General features: G+C 49.5%; 1 protein-coding gene across 3 annotated transcripts in view; it reads right to left on the bottom strand.

The window, feature by feature from the left end:
- Positions 1-21,254, bottom strand: part of LOC102463964 (alpha-2-macroglobulin-like) — an 88,461-nt gene that overhangs the window by 12,443 nt on the left and 54,764 nt on the right. For all 3 annotated transcript variants that reach the window (XM_025181347.3, XM_014570148.4, XM_089771774.1), the window contains exons 18-28: positions 19,499-19,586; positions 18,700-18,928; positions 16,926-17,052; positions 9,190-9,311; positions 7,957-8,008; positions 6,774-6,857; positions 6,193-6,369; positions 4,039-4,123; positions 2,280-2,436; positions 1,952-2,026; positions 793-958 (exon numbers count right to left, since the gene is read on the bottom strand). In XM_025181347.3, the coding sequence (XP_025037132.3) occupies positions 793-958; positions 1,952-2,026; positions 2,280-2,436; positions 4,039-4,123; positions 6,193-6,369; positions 6,774-6,857; positions 7,957-8,008; positions 9,190-9,311; positions 16,926-17,052; positions 18,700-18,928; positions 19,499-19,586 (1,362 nt within the window). The remainder of the gene's footprint in view (positions 1-792; positions 959-1,951; positions 2,027-2,279; positions 2,437-4,038; positions 4,124-6,192; positions 6,370-6,773; positions 6,858-7,956; positions 8,009-9,189; positions 9,312-16,925; positions 17,053-18,699; positions 18,929-19,498; positions 19,587-21,254) is intronic.

Here is a 21,254-nt window from a genome sequence, read left to right as displayed (position 1 = left end):
AGAGGGTTGCTGACCTTCTCTGAGGATAGAGAATGGAGTCTCGATCATTGATGGGAGTGAAAATACAAAGCATGAAGATGTTAGAGTACCCCCCTGGGTGATCTGGCAGGTTGATACATTGTTGATACAGTGATCTCAGAGACTAATAAGGTTGCCATACCTGTGCATATTTCTTCCCCATTCATGAGGCCAGATCCCAGGAATGGCCAGTACAGGTTGGACCACCCTTGGGATCTGACCAGTCCCAGAGGAGGGATTTTGCTGGAGCAAGGGAGGTGATACCTGGCTTCTCTGGTACCAGCACCAGCCAGCCCTGGACCAGCTGCCAGCCTCCTGGCCAACTCCCCCTTGCCACCAGCCTCCCTGCCCTGCCAGTCCCCCCATCTCCTTCCCTGCTATGCCGGGCAGCCCAGCTCCCTGTGCACCAGGCTCCTGGCCCCTCTGGGCAGCCCCACTGTGTTATGCCTGGCTGACCAGATGCAGTGCGCCAGGCATCCCAGCTGAAGGGAGCCCAGCCTCCAGGCCCACACCAGGACTCTCTGGTCCTGGAATATCTGTGGTCCTACTGGACAATGGATTTTGCCATTCCAGGGAATCCTGGATTCCAGAGGTTCAACCTGTACCAGGGTTTTAAAACTCATTGATCTAAAATGCGTGAAGTGGCTAAAAAAAATCCCAGTTTGCCACAGCAGAGATTGCAGGGTTATAGTAACAACCATCAAAGCCCTCTCCAGGCAAGCTGTGCAGGCCCCGCAGGCTGGGTCAGGAGAGGGGCCCATCAGGAGGTCTCACCTTCTTTCACTGCTTCCTTGTCCAGCGAGTCCAGCAGGGCCCTGCGCTTCTCCTCCTTCCCCGCCAGGGCGAAGGCGTAGGCCAGCAGTGCCCTGGTGTACACGTGGGTTCCTCCCTGCTCCATGGCCATCTCCAGGCAGAAGAGAGCATTGCGGACCACAGAGTGCTGCAGGGGAGAGAGGTGGGGGAGACGGCATTTGCAATGCAACAGTACAAGCCATGACCACAGGCTATGGCTGGTTTTATAAAGAGGTGCAATGAAGTCCAATAGAATGCAGATGCTAGAGCTGGGATGAGTGATGTTTGACACTCATCATTTCCATGGTCCCAGTGAACTCAAATGTCTCAGTCATTTAGTCACTTCTTCGCTGTGGGCCACTGAGCACAGAAATGTGGCTTACATGGGTCTAGATGAGAAAGCCCCCTCCCCAGAAAAGCTACAGCATTGGTCTTGTCTTCTATGGGGTCCACTAGTATTCAACCCCTCCCAGGCATTCAGCCCATTGAAGGTCTGGCTAGATCCCCAGTAGGTTTACCAATATTATATAAACCAAGCAGGAAATAACAAAGAAGGGAGTTGCCCTGCTGTCAGGCTGACCAGCTTCCCTCAAGACAGACCCATCCGAGCTGCAGCCAGACACACAGGAGACAGTTACCAAGTACTATAGATCTTTTGACATGACTTCTAGATTCTTTATCTAGAAGAAAAGAGGTGGTGGAATCTCCATCCCTGGAGATTTTTAAGTCCCAGCTTGACAAAGTCCTGGCTGGGATGATTTAGTTGGGATTGGTCCTGCTTTGAGCAGGGGGTTGGATTCGATGACCTCCTGAAGTGTCTTCTAGCTCTAGGATTCTGTGATTTTTATCTTTTTTCTAATATGCACAACAGGAAAAAGAAGGGGAGAGCCAATCAAAGCAGCACAGATGGGCCAGAACCAATACCACACACCTAGATGCTTCCACAATCCTGAGAACCAACTCATTCGGGAGCCAGAGTCCACACCTTTCCAAACTGCTTTTTTCCCTCCTTTCCTGAGAGGTCTTGCTCACAGCAAAGGGATGATGCTCTCTGGACTTAGCTGGATATAGGAGTGAGGGAGAAGGAGGCTGCTGACCTTGGGGCATTTGTATAGGGGACATTGCATGAGGGGGTACGTACGGTGATGGGCAGAGGAATCTCCAGCAGCGCGATAGTGATGTAGGCTGAGAGCGTAACCTCATCATCCACCCCGCCCTGCAGGGAACCAGAGAGACGCATTAGCCCCATGTGGCACCCTAACCCTGCCCCTCCTTTCCTTGCCCCATAATAGGCCCCACTTACAGCACAGTATCTGCCCCTCTATATCTCCATAATAGCTCCCAGGCCAAGTCATCCCCAGCTCTTCCCACCCTGGCGCCATGTGCTGAAGTGTCTGAGCTGCTCCCATGCAGCTTGCTGGGAAACCTGATGGGTGCTTGCTGGGAAACCATCTAGTCACATATGTCACCTTAATGGCGTTGTTCAGCAGCATCCCAGAGCTATGGAAGCAGCCGTTTTCCTTCTGTTTGCCAGCGAGCCAGGCCAGGGCGTCCTGCACGTGCCTCTCCTCGATGAAGATGTGGGAGCGGGCCTGCGCGAAGGACTTGAGGACGAAGGCCGTCAGCCTGCACAGAGATCAGCCGCGGTGAGAGCCCCTCCCACGCCCTGTGCTCGCTGGCGGGGATGGAGGCCCAGGGCAGCACCAGCCTGGGGGGACGTAGCAGGGGCTGGAGAGCTGGTGGTCTGGGGCACAGAGCAGGAATACATTGCCTCCACCATTACACACTTCCACAGACTGCCTCACCTTGATTTCAGGATCCAGTTCCAGCTCTCTCCCTGTTTACAAACCCTTCCCTTCTCACAGCCAGTTTGGGGCCTCTCCATACTAGATTCAGCTACGAGAGCAGAGGATTGTAGGGCTGCATATGTAGAATCTATATTTAAACAGGCCTCCATGGGAGAGCCAATTTGCCTATACTTGGTGAACTAGTCAAAATTACAATTAAAAGTAGAATAGTAAAAGATGCAAAAAATAATGACCTGAGGGGACCTAGCCATCACGGGGTCTGATCTGAGAATTCCCTGAACATCTCAGTAACGCACCGAAACAGAACGGGTTGACATCAGAGACTACTACAGAAATTAAGACAGACCCTCTCATAAAGTCTTTTGGAAAGTCTACTCAACCGAACAATGACAGGGTGAGAGTTGTCATGGGTCAGGAATTGGTTCAGGAACAGAAAACAAAGAATGGGATTAAATGTTCGATTTTCATCAGAACAGAAGGCTAACACAGTGGGATGTTGCAAGGTTTAGTACAAGGACTGGTGCTATTTAACACATCTCTTAATGAGGCTGATAAGGGGTGATTGCTGACACAGCAGCCCCCTTGGCCTATCTGGCACCAGGCTGCTCTCTACATCTAAGCCAGTGTTGCCATTCTGGATACAACAGTCTGCTCCTCTGCAGCTCCCCTGGATCCATCCAGCTTTTTTCAAACACGATCTAAACCCATCCCATTCCTGTTGCCTCTTCAGTTGTCTCCCTCCTTGGGGCCAGCGGGATCAGATGATCTATATCAGCAGCACTCAAACTGTGGGTTGCAGCTCAGCACTGGGCCCTGAAATGCCAGGCACTGTGGCTCCTGGCTGCAGACGGATCAGGTGACCAGTAAGAGAGCTAAGGCAGCTGCCTGCCTGTCCTGGCACCACAGACTGTGGAGCAGGCTTAGTCCCTAGGTGGGAGTTGGGTAGAGCGCACAGGGCTCCACGCACTGTCCCTGCCCTGAGCAGCTCCTCACTCCCATTGGCTGAGAACCTGCTGCTGGCTTCCTCTGAGGGCAGCAGGATCTGCGGTGCCAGGAGAGGCAGGAAGCTGCCTTTGTCCCCTGCTGCACTGCTGCCCGGGAGCTGCTCGAGGTCAGCCCCTCCCGCAAAGCCAGAGCCCTCTGCTATACCCCAATGCTCTCATCCTCAGCCCCACCCCAGAGTCCATACTGCAGTCAAATTATGAGGGGTCCTGGGCTTTCTTTAACTGGGTCATGAGAAAAAAAGTTTGAAAATCCCTGCTCTATATACACCGCAGACAGATGAAGCCTGTTCTCTTTGCTGGGAAGGCTCCAGGGATTGCTCAGGCATTTAACAGCATCACTAGTTGACTGACATTTAGCATTTCCTTTATAGCAATATACCAGAAGAGGTTGAGGTGTGATGGCACAGAAATCTCACCAGGTATTCCCCGGCTGCTTGTGGTACTCCCCAAATGTGCTGTAAGAGCCATCCATGTGCTTGTAATTCAACTGCCTCTGATAACCTGAAATGGAGAATTAAAGTTAAAAAACCAGTAGAGGGGGAGAAAGCAGAACAGCTGCTCAGTCAGTAAAGATTCTCCTAGTTACAGGAGCAACCTGCCATATACTGGCCAGCAGAGATCACTAGTGCGTGCACACACGTGCACACTCACACATCTCCATCCCACGAGCTCATCAGCAGAGGGAACTAACACCACACGGGGGGAGCACCACACAATCTGGCTAATTAGAGCATCCAGGCTGAGAAACCATTTCACATGGCTACAGTGTGCAGCATTTCCATACTATAGGGGTGTGTGACAGGGCGTACAGACCCTGCACTGGGGCTGCAAGGGTTAAGCCTGGCTACCTGGCTGAGAAGGCCCTGCCCCCACAGCCCTGCTGGGCATGCTCCATTTGGAGGCTGGCTATAAAGGCCTGTGGGGCAGCTCAGTCTGAGTTGTCTGCGGGGGTGGACGAGCAGTGCTGGTGCTGCAGCAGCACCCAGATACTGATGCTAGTAGGGTTCAGATAGTCAAAACAAAAATACAGAACACCTCTCCCCCCTTCCCCCCTCAAAAAATTAGGAAAAAATTCTGTTGAAGGGAAAAAAAGGGGAAGAGACCAAAGTTGTTGAGCAAAAAAAAAGGGGGGGGAGGGAGGGCTCCAAGTAAGCCAAAAAAAATTAAAATAAAACAGCATTAAAACAGCATGTCCCCTTTACGTGCAGGGATAGGAACAGGGGAGCGGTTTAGCGCTGAGACCCAGAGGAAGCATTGCTTCCCTAGGTCTTTTGACCAGCAGCCATTTTGTGCGGGCAGCCTTGGGGAACCAGGTCAGCATGGGGGAACTGGGGGTGTTGGGAGCCAGGGGAGACTTGGGGAGGGGAGGCCAGGCACTGAGTGTTTGTAGGGGTGCCAGGTGCCCGGCATTTTCGCCTCCTGGTCAGGGAAAAATTCAGAAAATACCGGGCATCTCAGGTGTCCGGTATGCTCTGAATTTTTTTTACTGGGCAGGAGCCGAAAATACTGGACTGTCCGGATGGATACCAGAGACCTGGCAACCCTAGGCAGGGAACGGCAGTGGAAGCCCCCAGGCTGGATGGAGCAGACAGCAAGGGAGACTGGTAGGAAGTAGCCCAGGATGGGGAGTTGAATCCCAGGGTGCTCGGCATGTTTCGGCTGGATTCCCCAGCTAGTGGTGATCCACTGCACCACTTACAGGGCCCTGGGCTGGGACCCAGTGGAGAGGGCAGACCTGGGTCCCCCTATTCCCTCTGCACCAAGTCCACAAGGGGCTGTAACTGTCCCTGTATTAGGGTATGTCTACACTACCCCCCTAGTCTGAACTAGGGAGGGTAATGTAGTCATACAGAGTTGCAAATGAAGCCCGGGATTTGAATTTCCCGGGCTTCCTTTGCATAAAGCCGGCCGGTGCCATTTTTAAATGCTGCCAGGTCGGACCCCGTGCCGTGCGTGGAACGAGATGTACAGCTAGTTCAGATTAGGAAGCCTAATCTGAACTATCTAGTCCGTGCCACGTGTAGCCGCGCGGCACGGGGTCCGACCTAGCCAGCATTTCAAAATGGCGCCGGCCGGCTTTATGCAAATGAAGCCCGGGAAATTCAAATCCCGGGCTTCATTTGCAACTCCGTATGACTACATTACCCGCCCTAGTTCGAACTAGGGGGGTAGTGTAGACATACCCTTATTGACCCTGGCTGCTGGGCCATGCTTCCTGGTGTGCAGAGAGCTGCACCATTGACTTTGAACACACATGGGGGTGGGCTAAAATGGAGGGGCTTAGATTCCTGACACCCCTTCCTGAGGGGAACAGGTGGGCTTGCCCCGTGACAAGGTGACTCCGCCAGTTGCTCTCATGGGCCAATGAGTCTGTGTAACCATAGTGCTCAGACAGTTGGCAAGAGCAAGCCAAGTGTGTGGTGAACCGAGACCCCACTCCCTAGATACACAAGCCACTCCATCTATATTCAGCTGCGGGAAACTCTCTCTGCAGGTCAGGCAGATACAGAAAGCTCCAGCACAACCTTGGAAGGGAGCAGGGAAGAAACAAAAGCCCCATCTCGCCTCACCGCTGACTAAGTAGCCGATGGCCTTAGATCTGGTCTCCTCGCTCAGCTGCCCCGTCTTGTTCAGATAGTCCAGGACGTAGATGTTGGGGGCAAACAGGACCATGTTCTGCTCCCCGCAGCCGAAGGGCATCTGGAGGAGCTGCTGCAGGTTCTGCATAGCCGTGCCCAGGATATCGCCTGGGGATGAACCAGAGAACCAGTGTCACATAGAGTGGGCCAAAGGAGAGAGAATGCTGCAGAGCACAGGCAGTAACAGGTGCGAGAGAAGGACAGACGGGGAAAGGACAGAGTCCTGTCCTGAGAGACGAAACACGGAGAATGGGGAAAAGGAAGAGTAGAGAGACAGCTGGGATAGGGATTGGGATGCTGAGAAAGCAAGGCCAACACATGAGGCGATTGATAAAGGGAGGTTGGGGAAAGAACAGGAAAAGGAAAGAGCCTGAAGAACTGAATGGGGAGACGATGGGGACACCGAGGAAGGGAGTGAGTCACTGACCAGGTGGAAAGGCTGGCATGGCAGGCAGGAAAGCTGTAGTGGCTGCACTTGCCAGGACAGGTCCTTTTTGATTTGCTGCACTCACCCAGCACTGTCACATGGGCTCTGGCTGAGCCCTGTACCACGTTCGGAGGGAGCTTCAGGGAAATCTTCCCTGCTTCTGCACTTCCTGAGGGAAAAGTCAGACAGACAGAATTCAATAGAATTCCCCATGCTCAGCAGAGAGGTTGCCTTCCACCTATCCCCTGCATCCGGAATTCCTGCCTCTGCCTTCAGCAGTTCTAAATTGTCCCCTTGACTTGGGGTCCTCTGACCCAGGGGAAAAACCTCAGCCCTTTCTATGGAGTGAAGTGCCACCGTGTGGCCAGATGGGAAACTGTAGTCTCCAGTTCTTTGGCCTTCTTTGCTGGCAATTGGCAGATGGTGGAATCCAGTTTCAAATAAGGGTTTGTCTACATTGTAGTGCTATTTTGAGATATTTCTGGTATCCTGAAATAGCGTATTCTGCGAAATACCTTTATCTTTCAAAAGAACAGGTGTGCTATTCTGACACCCCTGTAAACCTTGTTCTATGAGGAGTAAGGGACTTTTTGGAACAACACTCCATTTCAAAATCTGGCATTGTGTAGGCAGTGCCAGATTTCAAAATAAGCTATTTCAAAATATACTCGAAATAAGCTACACAATTTGCATAGCTCAAATTGTGTAGCTTATTTTGAGCTACGGGTGCAGTGTAGACTAACTCTAAGAAATTAGATATGGAAAAGTCCCTTTAAAACCCACTTTAGGCCTGTCCTCCAGGGCTTAGGCCAGGATTACTCACTCAGGGTATGTCTACACTACCACCCTAGTTCGAAGCCCAATCCAAACTACCTAGTCTGTGCCGCGTGTAGCCATGGGGCACGGAGTCCGCACTAGCGGACATTTAAAAATGGCAGCGCCCGGCAATATGCAAATGAAGCCTGGGAAATTCAAATCCTGGGCTTCATTTGCAACTCCGGTTGCCTACATTACCACCCTAGTTCGAACTAGGAGGGTAGTGTAGACATACCCTCAGACTATTCTAGATCTGAATGTTCCAAGCAATTTCCTCATGATTAGGAAACATGTCTTGACTCTCCACATAGAAATGCCGCTCGCTCACCCCCGCACCCCTATGCTTAGTATATCCTAACATCTCAAGTTCTCCCTACACTCTCGAGTCTGCCAATGAATCCCATCCCCTCCCTCCTTCAGCCACTGGCAAACAGGAGCAAAGAGGGCCTTACCACTTGCACAGAGCAGAGAGTTGAAGGTTGTTTCTGTCTTAATCCCTTCGGGCTAGAGAGGGAAAGGAAAATGAGAAAGGTGAGAAGCTGCAAGCAAATTGATCCTCAAGCATCAGGAACAAAATGTATGTGGGGATGTGGCTGGGGAAGGGGCAGAGAGGCTGCAGGAGAGGTGGGAAAAAGTGAGTTTCACAAAAATGGAGACAATGAATGAAGACAAAGGCCCAAGTGAGTGAATCAGGAAGAGAAATTTGTAAATTTCATGAACAAATGCTTTTAGATTAATAAAATAATACTCAGAATAAAATTAAAGTCAGCTACTAATAAGTTACTGTCTTTTCACACTTAGGGCAGCTGTATTGCATAGGTTACTTGCTAGCTGTAGCACACTGTGCAAGACGGTATCTTAATATCCCTTTAACAGAGAGGCCACGCACCATGTGTCATTGCTATCCCATGCATCTGACGAAGTGAGTCTTTGCCCACGAAAACTTATACTCCAGTCAATCTGTTAGTCTCTAAGGTGCCACAGGACTCCTCGTCTCTTTTGCTAATATCATGTGATCCAAAAATTAAAGCCAATTTAATACGTAGTGGAATATCAGCAATACTACATACTATAATGCTGCCAATTTTCTCTTCCTATTAAGGGACAACTGGGCTATACAGAGGATAAGAGAGGAAGATATGACACATTATTATATTGGGTGTAGGTATCGAGAAATTGAATTAGTATTTTTTTGACGACACACAAGGAGGCTATGCAGCTTTCTGTATCATTGGTCACCGATTATCCTTTCCTACAGCAGTGAGGTATGCAGCAGTACCTGGTGCAATTTCATTTCACGGTGCCACAACATAAGCAACTGTTGCTGCCCTAGGAAAAAGCAGTTGTGCAGTATTGTATGTTATGCTTATTTGGCACACTAGGGACCGGTTTGTTCTGTAAGGGAACATACATTATTATATCCTACAGTGGGTGAGGGTTTCCAAAGCACATCTAATTCCCCTAGGTGCTTTGCATCTCTCACCTATGCACTTGGATTGGACTATGCAGTAGTTTGTCACAGGTGCCCCACAACAGAGGAGGCACGGAGAGTTCTACAGTAACACTAGGTACGGTATTACCGTTCTCCAGTCCTATGCAGAGCAGTGTAGCACAGCTTGTTGCCTATCTCGCACCAAGTGAAAACTTGCCACTTCTCTATATCAGGGCCTAAGCAGCCCACATACCTCCACTAACAGCTGTTTGATCATGGTGTCCTTCTGCCCTGTCTCAGGAAGCACCGCTATCTCGTTGCCACAAAGCAGCTCTGTCTTCAGGGCCTCTGCGCTCGCTGAGAAATTCACATGCCCTGAAACAAAGAGGGATAAAGGGTTCTGCCACGCACTGCTGCTACAGGTGTGTCAGGGTTATTTCCATGGTCCTGCACTCTTTAACACTATTGGTGACATGGAAACCTGTTTGTAGAAGGAGAGCTCCTGTCATAGCTAAGGTAGGCCTGGTCTACACTGCAAAGTTAGGATGACCCAGGGAAGCTCATGTCAAGCTAGTTGTGCATGTTTTTATACTTCAGTTTGGTTTCTACTGATGCAAGTGCTCTGTTACTTTGACTTAATGACACCCCTTTCCCCCTGAGTGGCATAGAACCAAGGTTGATGTCCTTAGTTCAATGTAGTGATAGTGTACAAACTGCATTACTTATGTCGACTGGTACTGTCCTCCAGCAGCTATCCCACAATGCCCCATGCTGACTGAACACAGCTGGCCAGGGATCACAGGGACCAAAAGCCTCCCAACTTTGAAGCCCTGCAAAGTTTTGAAATTTCTTTTGCTGGGTGCCAAGATTGATGGGCACATTTAGCAACTCTCCCTTGTCAAGTGCAACTACCCGGCTAACAATGCCAGCTGCACACTCCAGCCAAGCTCCTGACTGGAAGAGACAGAAGATATTGGATCTCATGGGCCTGCGGGTACAAGAGGCTGTGCAGCCACAGCTCCAAACTAGGCATAGAAACCATGAATATTTATGAGCAGATACTATGAAGCATTACTATGAGCAGATACACAGCACTGGGATATTTTTCAGAGATATTATCTGTGCGTGAACAATATTAGCTCCCCTTCCAATGGCCAAGGCACATTCAACTGTCATTCTGCACTTTCTAGGCCTGCAGTTGAAATATCCCTTGGTGCTGTTGAGGTAGCCAGTGTACGGCTTCATGAGCCATGGAGCAAGGGTGGCTGGGTCACCTAGGATCACTACTGGAATTTTAACATTGCCGCTGGTAAGCCAGCACACAAGAAAGTAAGTCCCTGCTTGCAGCTTTCTGAACAATTGTGTTCTTAAAGATGCAAAGGTCATGCCCCTTCCCTGACCAGCCAATACTGATATCAGTGGTCCACCAATATTTAAATAGCCACGGAGAAGGAGCCTCTTTTGCTAATGTACTCTGAAGCAAGGTGCACTGGTGCCAAAAGAAGGCTGTGTGGGCCAGCCACCACTACACTGCAGTTTGGGAACCCTCTTGCTTCAAATCCAACCACTATGGCCTACACACTGCTGGGAACCATGGTCCTGCATAGCAGGGACAGCAATAGTCATGAAGATGTGAAAGGCAACAGCCTCTGAAGTGAATTTCCTGTTTCCAAATTTATTCCTATCTGACTGGTAGCAATTTGGCATAGCACGTTTCTACATCATGATCAGCACCTGCTCCTCTGCTGTTAGTACAGCTCTCATTTTGGTGACCCTGAACACACCTAGAGCCAAGCTCCACCCACTCCCAGCTTGATCCTGCACGGCCACATGGAGAACTGGGGCAGTGGGATGCGGCCCTGGCCTGGCCCTCCTGGCAGCTGGGGAAAGCCAGGCTGCTATGCCGTGGCCCCATCCTTCATGGCAGGTGGGCTACTGTGCTGGGCTGCCTTTCCTGGGAGCCAGGCTGCCATGCCATGGTCCCAGCTTTCCCCAGGGACCAGGTAGAGCCGGGCTGCCACGCCGAGATTCTAGCCTTCCCCGGCAGTGGCCCCAGCCTTAGGCAACCAGGCATTAGAGTAGCCAGTTTTGAACCAGACTGTCTAGTATTTGAGCTTTCTGTTCGGGAAAGAAATTGAGAAAATATAAATGGCCGGTATTTACTAAATAAGATGTAATGTCGATTGTGATGTAAAGTCAAGTGGGTCCGGTATTTTTGTTGAAACCATCTGGCAACCCTACCAGGTATGTAGGTATGTAGGTAAGTTTGGGGAACACTGTGCCTACATTACTGACTGCCCATGCTTGAACTGGTTCTCATGATGTCCCACAGCAATTTGTCCTCCAAGAAACTGTCATGTTGTTTCTTGCCATTCTGCACACACTGCAGGTTCATGGAGTCTGTGCTTGCAACACTCAAGACAATAGGGAGTGCAAGGGATTATGGGACTTTATAGGATGGAGACCATTACAAACTTGGACAGTTACTCTAAGCACTGACTCACCTTGTGCAACTCCTTTTAGCCCCATCACACAATTGCCAAAACTTCCCTAAAGACCATGTGCTGGATCGTGGTGAGTGGTGCAGTATAATCTGCATCAGTACAAGCACTCCTGGAAAGTGTGCTCCATGGACACGAGGAACCAAATACGCATGCGTGCAAGTAACGTGCTAACTGTGGCAGCTGAATGCCGCCATAACTGGAGTGGACATACGCTTGTTGTGTAGACACAGCAACAGTAAGTTAGGCTATGCCTGCACTGGGGTTTTTACACAGATGTAGCTGCACTAGAGTAAAACGTGAGAACAGCCCTGCTTCACTGTTGTGAAAAGTGACTCACCCCAGGGAAGCAGGGCTGTTCTCGGGGTTTGTTCTGGTGCAGCTACATCTGTGTGAAGAATCACTGTGGAGGCCTCATATTCCTTTTGATGACCTCAGAAGGCAACCACCAATTCTTGCTGGTGACTGTACTGTGACACATTCATTTAAAACCAGAGCAGGCAGCACTCATGCAAATCACAGGTTATACCAGTCAGTGCATCTACAATAAGAGTTTGTGCTAGTGCTGCTGCATCAGTGAAGCTGCAATAGTGCAAAAAATCCAGGGCAGGCAAGACATAAGGATGACTCTTCAGCAGCCTTCTCAGTCCTGGCAGTACTTGGGTAAGACAGATGGGAATGCAGGGAGTAACGGCTCGGATTTCTGAGTGAGGACAATGGTCTGTGTTAGATTAAAAGATCATTTTAGTCCCTTGAGGCCTTATAATCTAGGAATATGGTTCTATTAATAGAGCCCTGCCTGAACAGAAAAAAATGGTTAATGCTTCTATTTAGCTCATCAGGGCCATCAGGGGAAGAAATAGTTAAATTCTCCAACAGATCCACACATTACTTAACACACAGACCAGATGCACTCAGCTGAGATGTTTCCCAGAAAAGGTTTTAGCCCCGTGGTCACCAACCTGTCGATCACGATCGACCGGTTGATTGCGAGGGCCCAACCAGTTGATCGCAAAGCATTCAGGCCCCCCCCCCCCCCATTTTCCCCCACTCCTAAGAAGCCCCACTACCTGCCTCTAGTGACAATGGATGTAGCACCAGCTTCCTGTGGGGTGGACGGATGTCCTGCAACTGCGCACCACTTCTGGAGTTTCAGGAAGTGCGCTGGCTGGTCCCCCTCCCCCAAAACAGCCTGCACAGTACCTGACCCAGGAACTTCCTACATGGGGAGCGGAAGATAGGAGTCCCCGGAGGAGGCACGTGGACTTCCCTCCTCTGTGGGAGAGGGGAAGGAGGAAAGAGGGAGAGGTAGGAGTTCCCAGAGGAGGCATGTGCCAGAATGTGCCTCCTCTACAAGGGGAAGGGGATAGGAGTCCCTGGAGGAGGCAAGTGCTGGGGACTCCCTGTGCAACTCTTGCGCAAAATAGTTCTTGCGCAAGCCCCCATCTGGCCGCAGCATCATAACATTCTTGTACCACCCACCCTGACCCCACACCTGAGCCTGTCATACACTGGAACTCCCTGTCCTGTGCCTCTCTCATCCCTAGACTCCTGCACTCCCACATCCCCAGTCTTCTGCCGCAACACTCCTGCACCATCCACACACTGCAAATCTGTGTCTTGATCCCATGATACTCACAGCCTCCCTGCCCTGGGCCTCTCATGAACCCCAGCCCAAACTCCCGAACCCTCACAGCCACAAGCCTGTGGCTTGCTCAGTACCCCAACACTCCTCAGCCTGGAGCCTCCTGCCCAAGCCAGCATCCCCTTCACCTCCTCCTGCATTCAAATTCCCTCCCAGAGCTTGCACCTTTCACCCCCTCCCACACCCAAATTCCTCATTCCCATCCCAGAGCCCACACCTCCAGTCTCAACCCAGAGAGGGTACGGCTAGACTGCAGGCTATGTTTACACTGGCGGGTTCTTGCGTAACAAGCCTCAGAGTGTCCACACAGCCCTCCTGCTCTTGCACAAGAAGATTTACAGTAAAGCATGGGAAGAGAGGGCTTCTTGCACAAGAGCTACAGTCTTTTCTAACAAGTGTAAGCTCTCTTGCGCAAGAGCTCTTGCACAAGAGGGCAGTGTGGACGCATGGCAGGGGTTTCTTGCGCAAGAAAGCCCTATGGCTAAAATGGCCATCAGAGCTTTCTTGTGCGAGAGCACATGGCAGTGTGGACACACTCTTGCGTAAGACCTTTTGCGCAAGAACTCTTGCACAAAATATTTCTTGCGCAAGCAGCCTGTAGTGTACACGTAGCCTAAGTGTCTACGCTAGAATTTCACTCCTGTTGACAGAATTGCCACACTATGGCTATGTCTACACTGGTGGGTTCTTGCACAAGAACCTGCAGAGCATCCACACTGCCCGCCCACTCTTGTGCAAGAAGATTTACAGTATGGAGTCGGAAGACAGAGCTTCTTGCGCAAGAGCTACACTTTTTTCTAACAAGTGTAAGCCCTTTTGCGCAAGAGCTCTTATGCAAGACAGCAGTGTGGACGCGTGGCAGGGGTTTCTTGCACAAGGAAGCCCTATCGCTAAAATGGCCATCAGAGCTTTCTTGTGGACGAGAGTGTCACGCTGACATTGATGCTCTTGTGCAAAAGCACATGGCAGTGTGGACATGTTCTTGTGCAAGAATTCTTGCGTAGGAACTATTGTGCAAGATGTTCTTGTCCAAGAACCCACCAGTATAGACCCACCAGGAGACTTTTTCTGGGATAAACTCTTCTGCATCTAGAGACATGTTTGTTGTTCTGCTTTTTTTAGTGGAAAAGCAAACATTCTGAATAAGGGAGCTTCCGAAAGAAGGTTTTTTTCTGACATTTGGCACAGTCAAGACAGGCCAAATGTTGGAAAAACCTCTTCCTACAGAAGAATTAAAAAAAAGTGCAGTGTAGCTGTACCCTGAAAGTGTATAAGGGTTGAGGATAGCAAGTGATGGAGAGGAGGAGAACAGAGAGCAGAGCTTCAAGGAAGGGGTGGGCTCTTGGTGGAAGGATGGAGTAGATCTTGGGTTGTTCTGACATTTAAAAAGTGATCTTGGGTGTAAAAAGTTTGGAGAATGTTTTAACCTAATGGAAATGCACGGCATTGGCAACGACAGCTGTTGAATCAGATAGTATTTGAAAAAAACGTCTCTTCTGCTTCTTGGGACTGTAATTTGCTAGTACCAAGGCATTGCCTGGACGGTAATCAGGAGTTTATGCTTATGCTTCAAAATTAACTCAATGTAAATTAAGTCAATGTACAGTCACCACAGAAAGGAAATAGATTTTGAATATCCACCTTGTGCTTGCTCCTTGTGTCAACACAGTACATGCCCTCACTCACACCACCTGCCCTGATGCCACAAGTAGTGCATCCTCACTAAGTATCCCACTATGCAATTCATCACCATTTAGCACAGGGTATTTTGGAAAGAGATTGTAATACATTATGAGGGCAAAAATTGTGCAGGGATGATTTGGAACATGGTTTCAGCACTCCAGGATGCAGTTTACTCCATCCTGTAATATCTGCATTCCAGAATGTTTTGTTCCACTTTTAAAAAACCTGCACATCTCCCATTTCTGGGAGAAGTGTGGCTCCTGCAGAGTTCTGCACTACTGTGATAATCGTCGCCACAATGCTCCTGATCGTGCAGCATTTCCAGAGCTGTGGGAGGAGCATCAGGAAACAGGATGATTCCTTGCAGGCCAGCTTGTTGTGTACCATGGAAAGAAACAATTCCAGGTTGTTATTGGCAGTCCTGGAGCAGCTGTAGATGGTGATGTACCACTTCAGGGCTTGAGAAACAAGCGCTGACTGGTGGCCTTGCATCATTAAGTAAGGATGGGATCATGAACAATGGCTTGTAGAACTCTTGGACGGGCAAGGTCACATTCCTGGAATGGTGTGCAGCACTCACGCAGCCCTCCACCACAGTGACAACATGAGAACTGCACAGGTGCTGGAGAAGTGAATGGCAGTTGTTGTGTGGAAGGTTGCAACAACAGATGGTAACCAATCCATTGTGAATCAATTTGGAGTTGGGAAATCCACTGTGGAGAGTTGCAGTCATGAAGTGTACAGAGATATTCATTGTTTCCTGCAACACCAGACTATGACTCTCAGTGGCATGCAGGACATAGTGGATGGTTTTGCAACAGTGGAGTTCCTGAACTGAAGTAGAGCAACAGATGGCACACGTATCCCATTATTCTGGCATCACAGCCCCTTGCCAGAGTACCTCACTGGGAAGGGCTCCTTTTCTATGGTAACACAAGCTATGGCAGAGCACTGGAGAAGTTTTCCAACGTCAGTGGGAGTTGTCAGGGAAGTTGCATGGCACGTGCAGAAAGCTCCAAGCAGCGGTTTCATTTCCAGAACAGAGGGACGATCAACAGCGATCCTGGAGATCTAGCCTATATCTTACTTCTTTGGCTTAGGAACCCACACACTGACCATCTCAACAGCAGCATGGAGCACTGCAGCCACAGGCTCAGGAGGTGCAGAATGGCAGTTGAAAGGACACTGGCACTGTCTGCCCACAAGATCAGAGCTCAGTGGGATAATATCCCCACAGTTATAGGCGATTGCTATGCACTTCATAATAGCTGGGAAGCAAAGGAGGATATATTTCCACTGGGATGGAAGCGGAAGGTCAACTTTGAGCAGCCAGATACCAGGGCTATGGCAAGAATTCATCAGGGCTCTGGACACCTCCAGGAGGTTTTGAGAAATGCTAATCTACGACTCATTAGTAAGAAAGCTGCCCGATGAAGAATGAAAGACGAAATAGAGACTGAGCAAAGGGGAGAGGCAATGAACGTCACTGTCACCTGTGTGTTTCTGTTCCATGGAGAGAGGAGTTCCAACCACAAAGCTATATCCAGATGTGAACTGGATTCCAGAGACCTCAGGGTTCAAAGCCCTTTTGGATCAGTGGATTGGTTTCATGCCTGTCTCCAAATCGGCACAGTGTTGCCATTCAAACCCTTTCAGATAGGCTCTTCCCTTATACAGGATGGCCATTTAACTAGGACTTTAAGTTTCCCATAGGGTGGCTCAACTAAGTGGTTTCTCCACTATGTAATATGGGCAGGGAAGTTGCAGATAGATAATAATTATCTCACAGGCTCCCAGTCTCATCTCCCTCATTCTGGATGGCTGTCCTGGTCGGTGTGAGAACCAAGGACTATCATTTGCTGACTGAAGAGAGAGACTCAGCTAGCCATCAATGAAACACAGGAGCTAAGAGAAGAGGGTCTCACTGGACACTGTATTTTGAATGGTGCTGAAATCCAACAGCTGAAATCCATCTAGGGTTCTCTGTCTTAGAGGAGCTGCTCACTCCCCTACCAAGGACAGAAGACAGACACTCCAAATGAGTGCCTTGGGGAAGTTGAATCCCCTTCTTAGAGATTTGAGTTACCAGGTCCCTGCCCCCCTGAGATTTTCGCCACTTAATGCATCCCCCAAAGATATCAGTGCCAGAATGCTTCTTACCCAGAGATTTTGGGGTCACAGCCCAGGACACTGTTTTCCGTCCATTCACACAGAGACAATAAGATTCTTCTTCCTTCTCCACAGGGGTAGCCCGGAAGTCGGCAGATGGAGCCAGTGACACCCTGACCTGTCAAGTGTCCAGAGAAGTGTCATTGGGAAGGGGGGACAGGGAAATGATTAGTAATTAGAGATGCAGACAATACAGCAGACGGGGACATAAGGGGTTGAGAGAACACTAGGGCATAGAAGTGAAGATGGGCAGTGAGGGACACCCTAGGCTAGTGAGTGGCCCTCCATTTCAGTGGGCCGCAAGATTGTCATAACCAAGGTGGTCTCCCAGGATAGGGTAGTTTTGCTAAATGCACTTGTGTAGCTAGAATTTGTGGTATATCATAGAATACAGGGCTGGAAGAGACTTCAGGAGGTCATCAAGTCCAGCCCCCTGCCCAAGGCAGGACCAATCCCAACTAAATCAACCCAGCCAAGGCTTTGTCAAGCCAAGACTTAAAAACCTCTAGGGATGGAGATTCTACCACCTCTCTAGGGAACCCATTCCAGTGCTTCACCTCCCTCCAAGGAAATAGTTTTTTCTGAATGTCCAACCTAGACCTCCCCCACTGTAACTTGAGCCCATTGCTCCTTGTTCTGCCATCCGTCATCACTGAGAACAGCCTCTCTCCATCCTCCTTGGAACCTCCCTTCAGGGAGTTGAAGGCTGCTATCAAATCCCCCCCTCACTCTTCTCTTCTGCAAACTAAAACCTGAATCCCTCAGTCTCTCCTCATAGGTCATATGCTCCAGTCCCCTAATCATTTTGGTTGCCCTCTGCTGGACCCTCTCCAATGCATCCACATCCTTTCTGTAATGTAATCACTTTCAGAACTGGACACAATACTCCATATGTGGCCTCGCCAGAGCCGAACAAAGGGGAATAATAACTTCTCTGGATCTGCTGGCAATGCTCCTCCTAATACACCCTAATATGCCATTAGCCTTCTTGGCTACAAGGGCACACTGTTGACTCATATCCAGCTTCTCATCTACTGTAATCCGCAGGTCCTTTTTTGCCAAACTACTATTTAGACAGTCAGTCCCCAGCCTGTAACAATGCTTGGGATTCTTCCGTCCCAAATGCAGGACTCTACACTTGTCCTTGTTGAACCTCTTCAGATTTCTTTTGGCCCAATCCTCTAATTTGTCTAAGTCACTCTGGACACTATTCCTGCCCTCCAGTGTATCTACCATTGGTGTAGATCAAGGGTGGGGAATCTAAGGCCTGGGAGCTGGCTGCAGCCCCTGAAGCTCAGGCTCTCTCCCCAATATTGAGGAGACTGTGCTGGCGCTCCAACCACTTCCCTTCGGGGTTGGAGCACACAAAATGCACTAGGCTGGGCCCCCCTAGGTTCTTGTTTGTGAGGAGAATGTGGGAAATGTCTTTCTCCTTCTCATTCAGGGCCATGTCAGTGAGGGTTTGTTTTAGGCGGGTTGTTTTGTTTTGCTTCTCACTTGTGTGAGGCTCCCAACTAATTATTCTGTGGGGCAGTGACCCCCAAAGCAAAAATGTTCCCTACCTCTGGTGTAGAGGTTTGGAGTGACAGGGATTTGGAGTGCCTGGAAGTTACAGGAGCACAGAGGCTTGGGTGCAGAGGTGTTTGGGGAAGAGAGGAGCTGCAGGGAAACCAAGGGCTAAGAAGCGTTAGACACACAGGATTGTGTGATGCAAAGAAGTCGGCTGTGGGTTTGTTTACACAGGGATGATGAGAGGGTCCCTTACCCTGATGCAGCGGCCCAGGTAGTTGAAGACAGTGGCCTTTAGCGTGAAGGCCTCACCGCGCACTACGGAGTAGGGCAGGGTGAGCTCCAAGAAGAAGGGCTGGAAGGCTCTGAGGGACACAGTCGGGGACAGGCCAAAGCCAGTGTCGCTCGAGGTGCAGAAGGCATTGGCTTTCCACTCTGTGATGGTGTCGGGGATGATCACGGTCAAATCAGCACTGCCCTCTGAACTGGTGAGACAAAGAGAGATAGAGTCATGATCCCAGCCTAGTCAGACAGTGAAGGAAAACCCAACTGTTCTGGGGAGTGATGTGGGGGCTCAATAGGGGGCTCTCTCCTCCCTAAGTCAGCACTGAACCCAATGCCCAGCGTGGGTGCTGTGATGTGGGCGGGGAGGGAGGGTGCTATGTTTGCACTGAGCCCATAGTGCTTGGCGTTGAGCCGAAGGAGGCGCTGTCTTGCAGGTAACATGTACAGCTGAGATTCTGGCCCTCTGTAGTCATTAAAACCCCACAGCCCTTTTAACAAGGAGAGGGGCTTCACCCCAGTAATCCCTGTCACTGCAATCCAAATGCTTTGATTCCCCTGCAATTTCAGTTGGAAATGGAGCTCGTCTTCCCTTTCCTTTCTAAAAGCTGGTGCAGTGTTGTTCTGCCCTGTAAACATCTGCTACTGAGGAACAGCCAGGTGGCTTAGTGACTCCGTTTCTGGAAAATGAAATAGGTTCAGTAACCTTCAGGGATTCATGTCATCATCACAAAAACAGTGGACTGTTAAAACAGGAACAGCCAGCTACTCACGTTACAGGCACTAAATCCCATAGCCAGGTCTCTGGGAAATAATTTCGAATGCTCTCCACCTCTTCTGGAGGAGTGTCATAGCTCTCATCTGGGGGGGAGGGAAGATAACATCCGATTAACACAGGTATAATGCATCAACACCAGCTTGATGCTTCCATCTCTGAGGGCAGGTCAACACTGCACCTGGAGCTGTAATTTCCAGCTTGGATAGATGTACAGGCACTGTCTATGCTCAAGCAAGCATGCTAAAAATAGAAGTGTCGCTGGGGGAGGGGCATGGCAGGTTAGCCTCCCAAGTGCATATGTAGGGTTTCAAGAGGGATAACGCTGGGGTTGATAAGCCCAAGCCCCCATCCACAGCAATACAGCTCTTTGACAGTGCACTAGAAGCTCTCAGTTGGTCAGACCTGAAAAGTATGCCTCCCAATTTAGACACACCCTGGGACACTTTCCTCTTCAGCTTCACTGATTCAATTAGACACTCACCCATGTGTGTGGACACAGAGCTCAAGGGTTGTAGTGCCCAGGAGGGAAAAACCTAGTGGGTGCATAAGGCATAGCACCCACTTGGGATGTTATTTCACTAGTTCTCCTGTTAGCATAGGCTTTGTCTGGACTAACATTTGTCTCCTTCTGTTGTAATTGATTGCCAATTACCTGGAAAGTGACAGCAAACACTAATCTAGACCCAAAGTATCAGTATCAAGATACAAAGTATCAGGACATGATGGCTCAGCCTAAGGCAAATCACAAAAACTGTGCCCCAGAACAAACATTTTGGAGAGCTCCAGTTACCAACACCATTAGCATTATGATCAATTAGCTCAAATTATAACAGGACCACCAACTCTAGTCTGGACAAAGCCAAAGCAGGAGTCTCCCAGGCTAGACAGAACCTATATTTCTAATAGAATAGGCAATAACAAATATATCTTCCCTCCCCAAAACAAACACAAACATCTGAACAAAAAACATCCATCTCAGCCTCCAAATCGTTGTGCCTTCTTTATACATCAGAAGAAAATCATAGGCACAATCTCAGTTATTGCCCCTTTACAGATCACCTTTAAAATGAAATGATCCTTTACAGTCCTCATTCCCCAAAATCAAGGTAACTGCTGAGTTGGGGGGAGGAGTGGGGGGTGGTGAAAGATTTGGATCGGGGTGTGAAAACTTTTCCCATTTTGTATGTATATGTAAAGCACAGTTCTAGGAGCACATTAGAATAGATTAGGATAAGAAAAAGCTAATTGTGGAGAGACCCTCAAAAAAATCTCATCTTAAAAATAGTCACAGGGTTTAGTTCAACAGTCAAGACATATGCGGTCATTTAAGTGAGATATAGTTCACTTCTTATAACTTTTTACGCATACTTGAGGCTCGAACTATGGCATGGTGGAGCCAGGTGAAGGGCAGAGCCTGTAGCTAACATGGCAAACCCCTCCCATAGGAGCCTTCCAATCAAGCCTCCTCACAAACACCTCTTCCTAAAAAACCAGGGAAATTAACTGCACCAACACCTGGTTAATGCAGGTCTTCTCTACACTACAGTACCTCTGCCAGAATAACTGCACCAGCTAGACTCACTCCTGCTAGGACTCTTGTCAGTGCAAGAAGTTTTCAGCTTCCTAAGGGCACTGCCACTCTGACATGCTTTTTTTGGCTTGTCAAATTGGGTTTATATCTGCAGGTGAACTCATCAGACTGCTTTCCAGGCTGGTAAACCACCTGTGGTTCATCAATTTTATACTCACTT

The sequence above is a fragment of the Pelodiscus sinensis genome, chromosome 1, assembly GCF_052426305.1.
Source record: "Pelodiscus sinensis isolate ZL-2025 chromosome 1, ASM5242630v1, whole genome shotgun sequence".
Lineage (NCBI taxonomy): Eukaryota > Metazoa > Chordata > Testudines > Trionychidae > Pelodiscus > Pelodiscus sinensis.
Note: the sequence above shows the minus strand (reverse complement) of the source record. Positions and strands in the feature narration are given on the sequence as shown.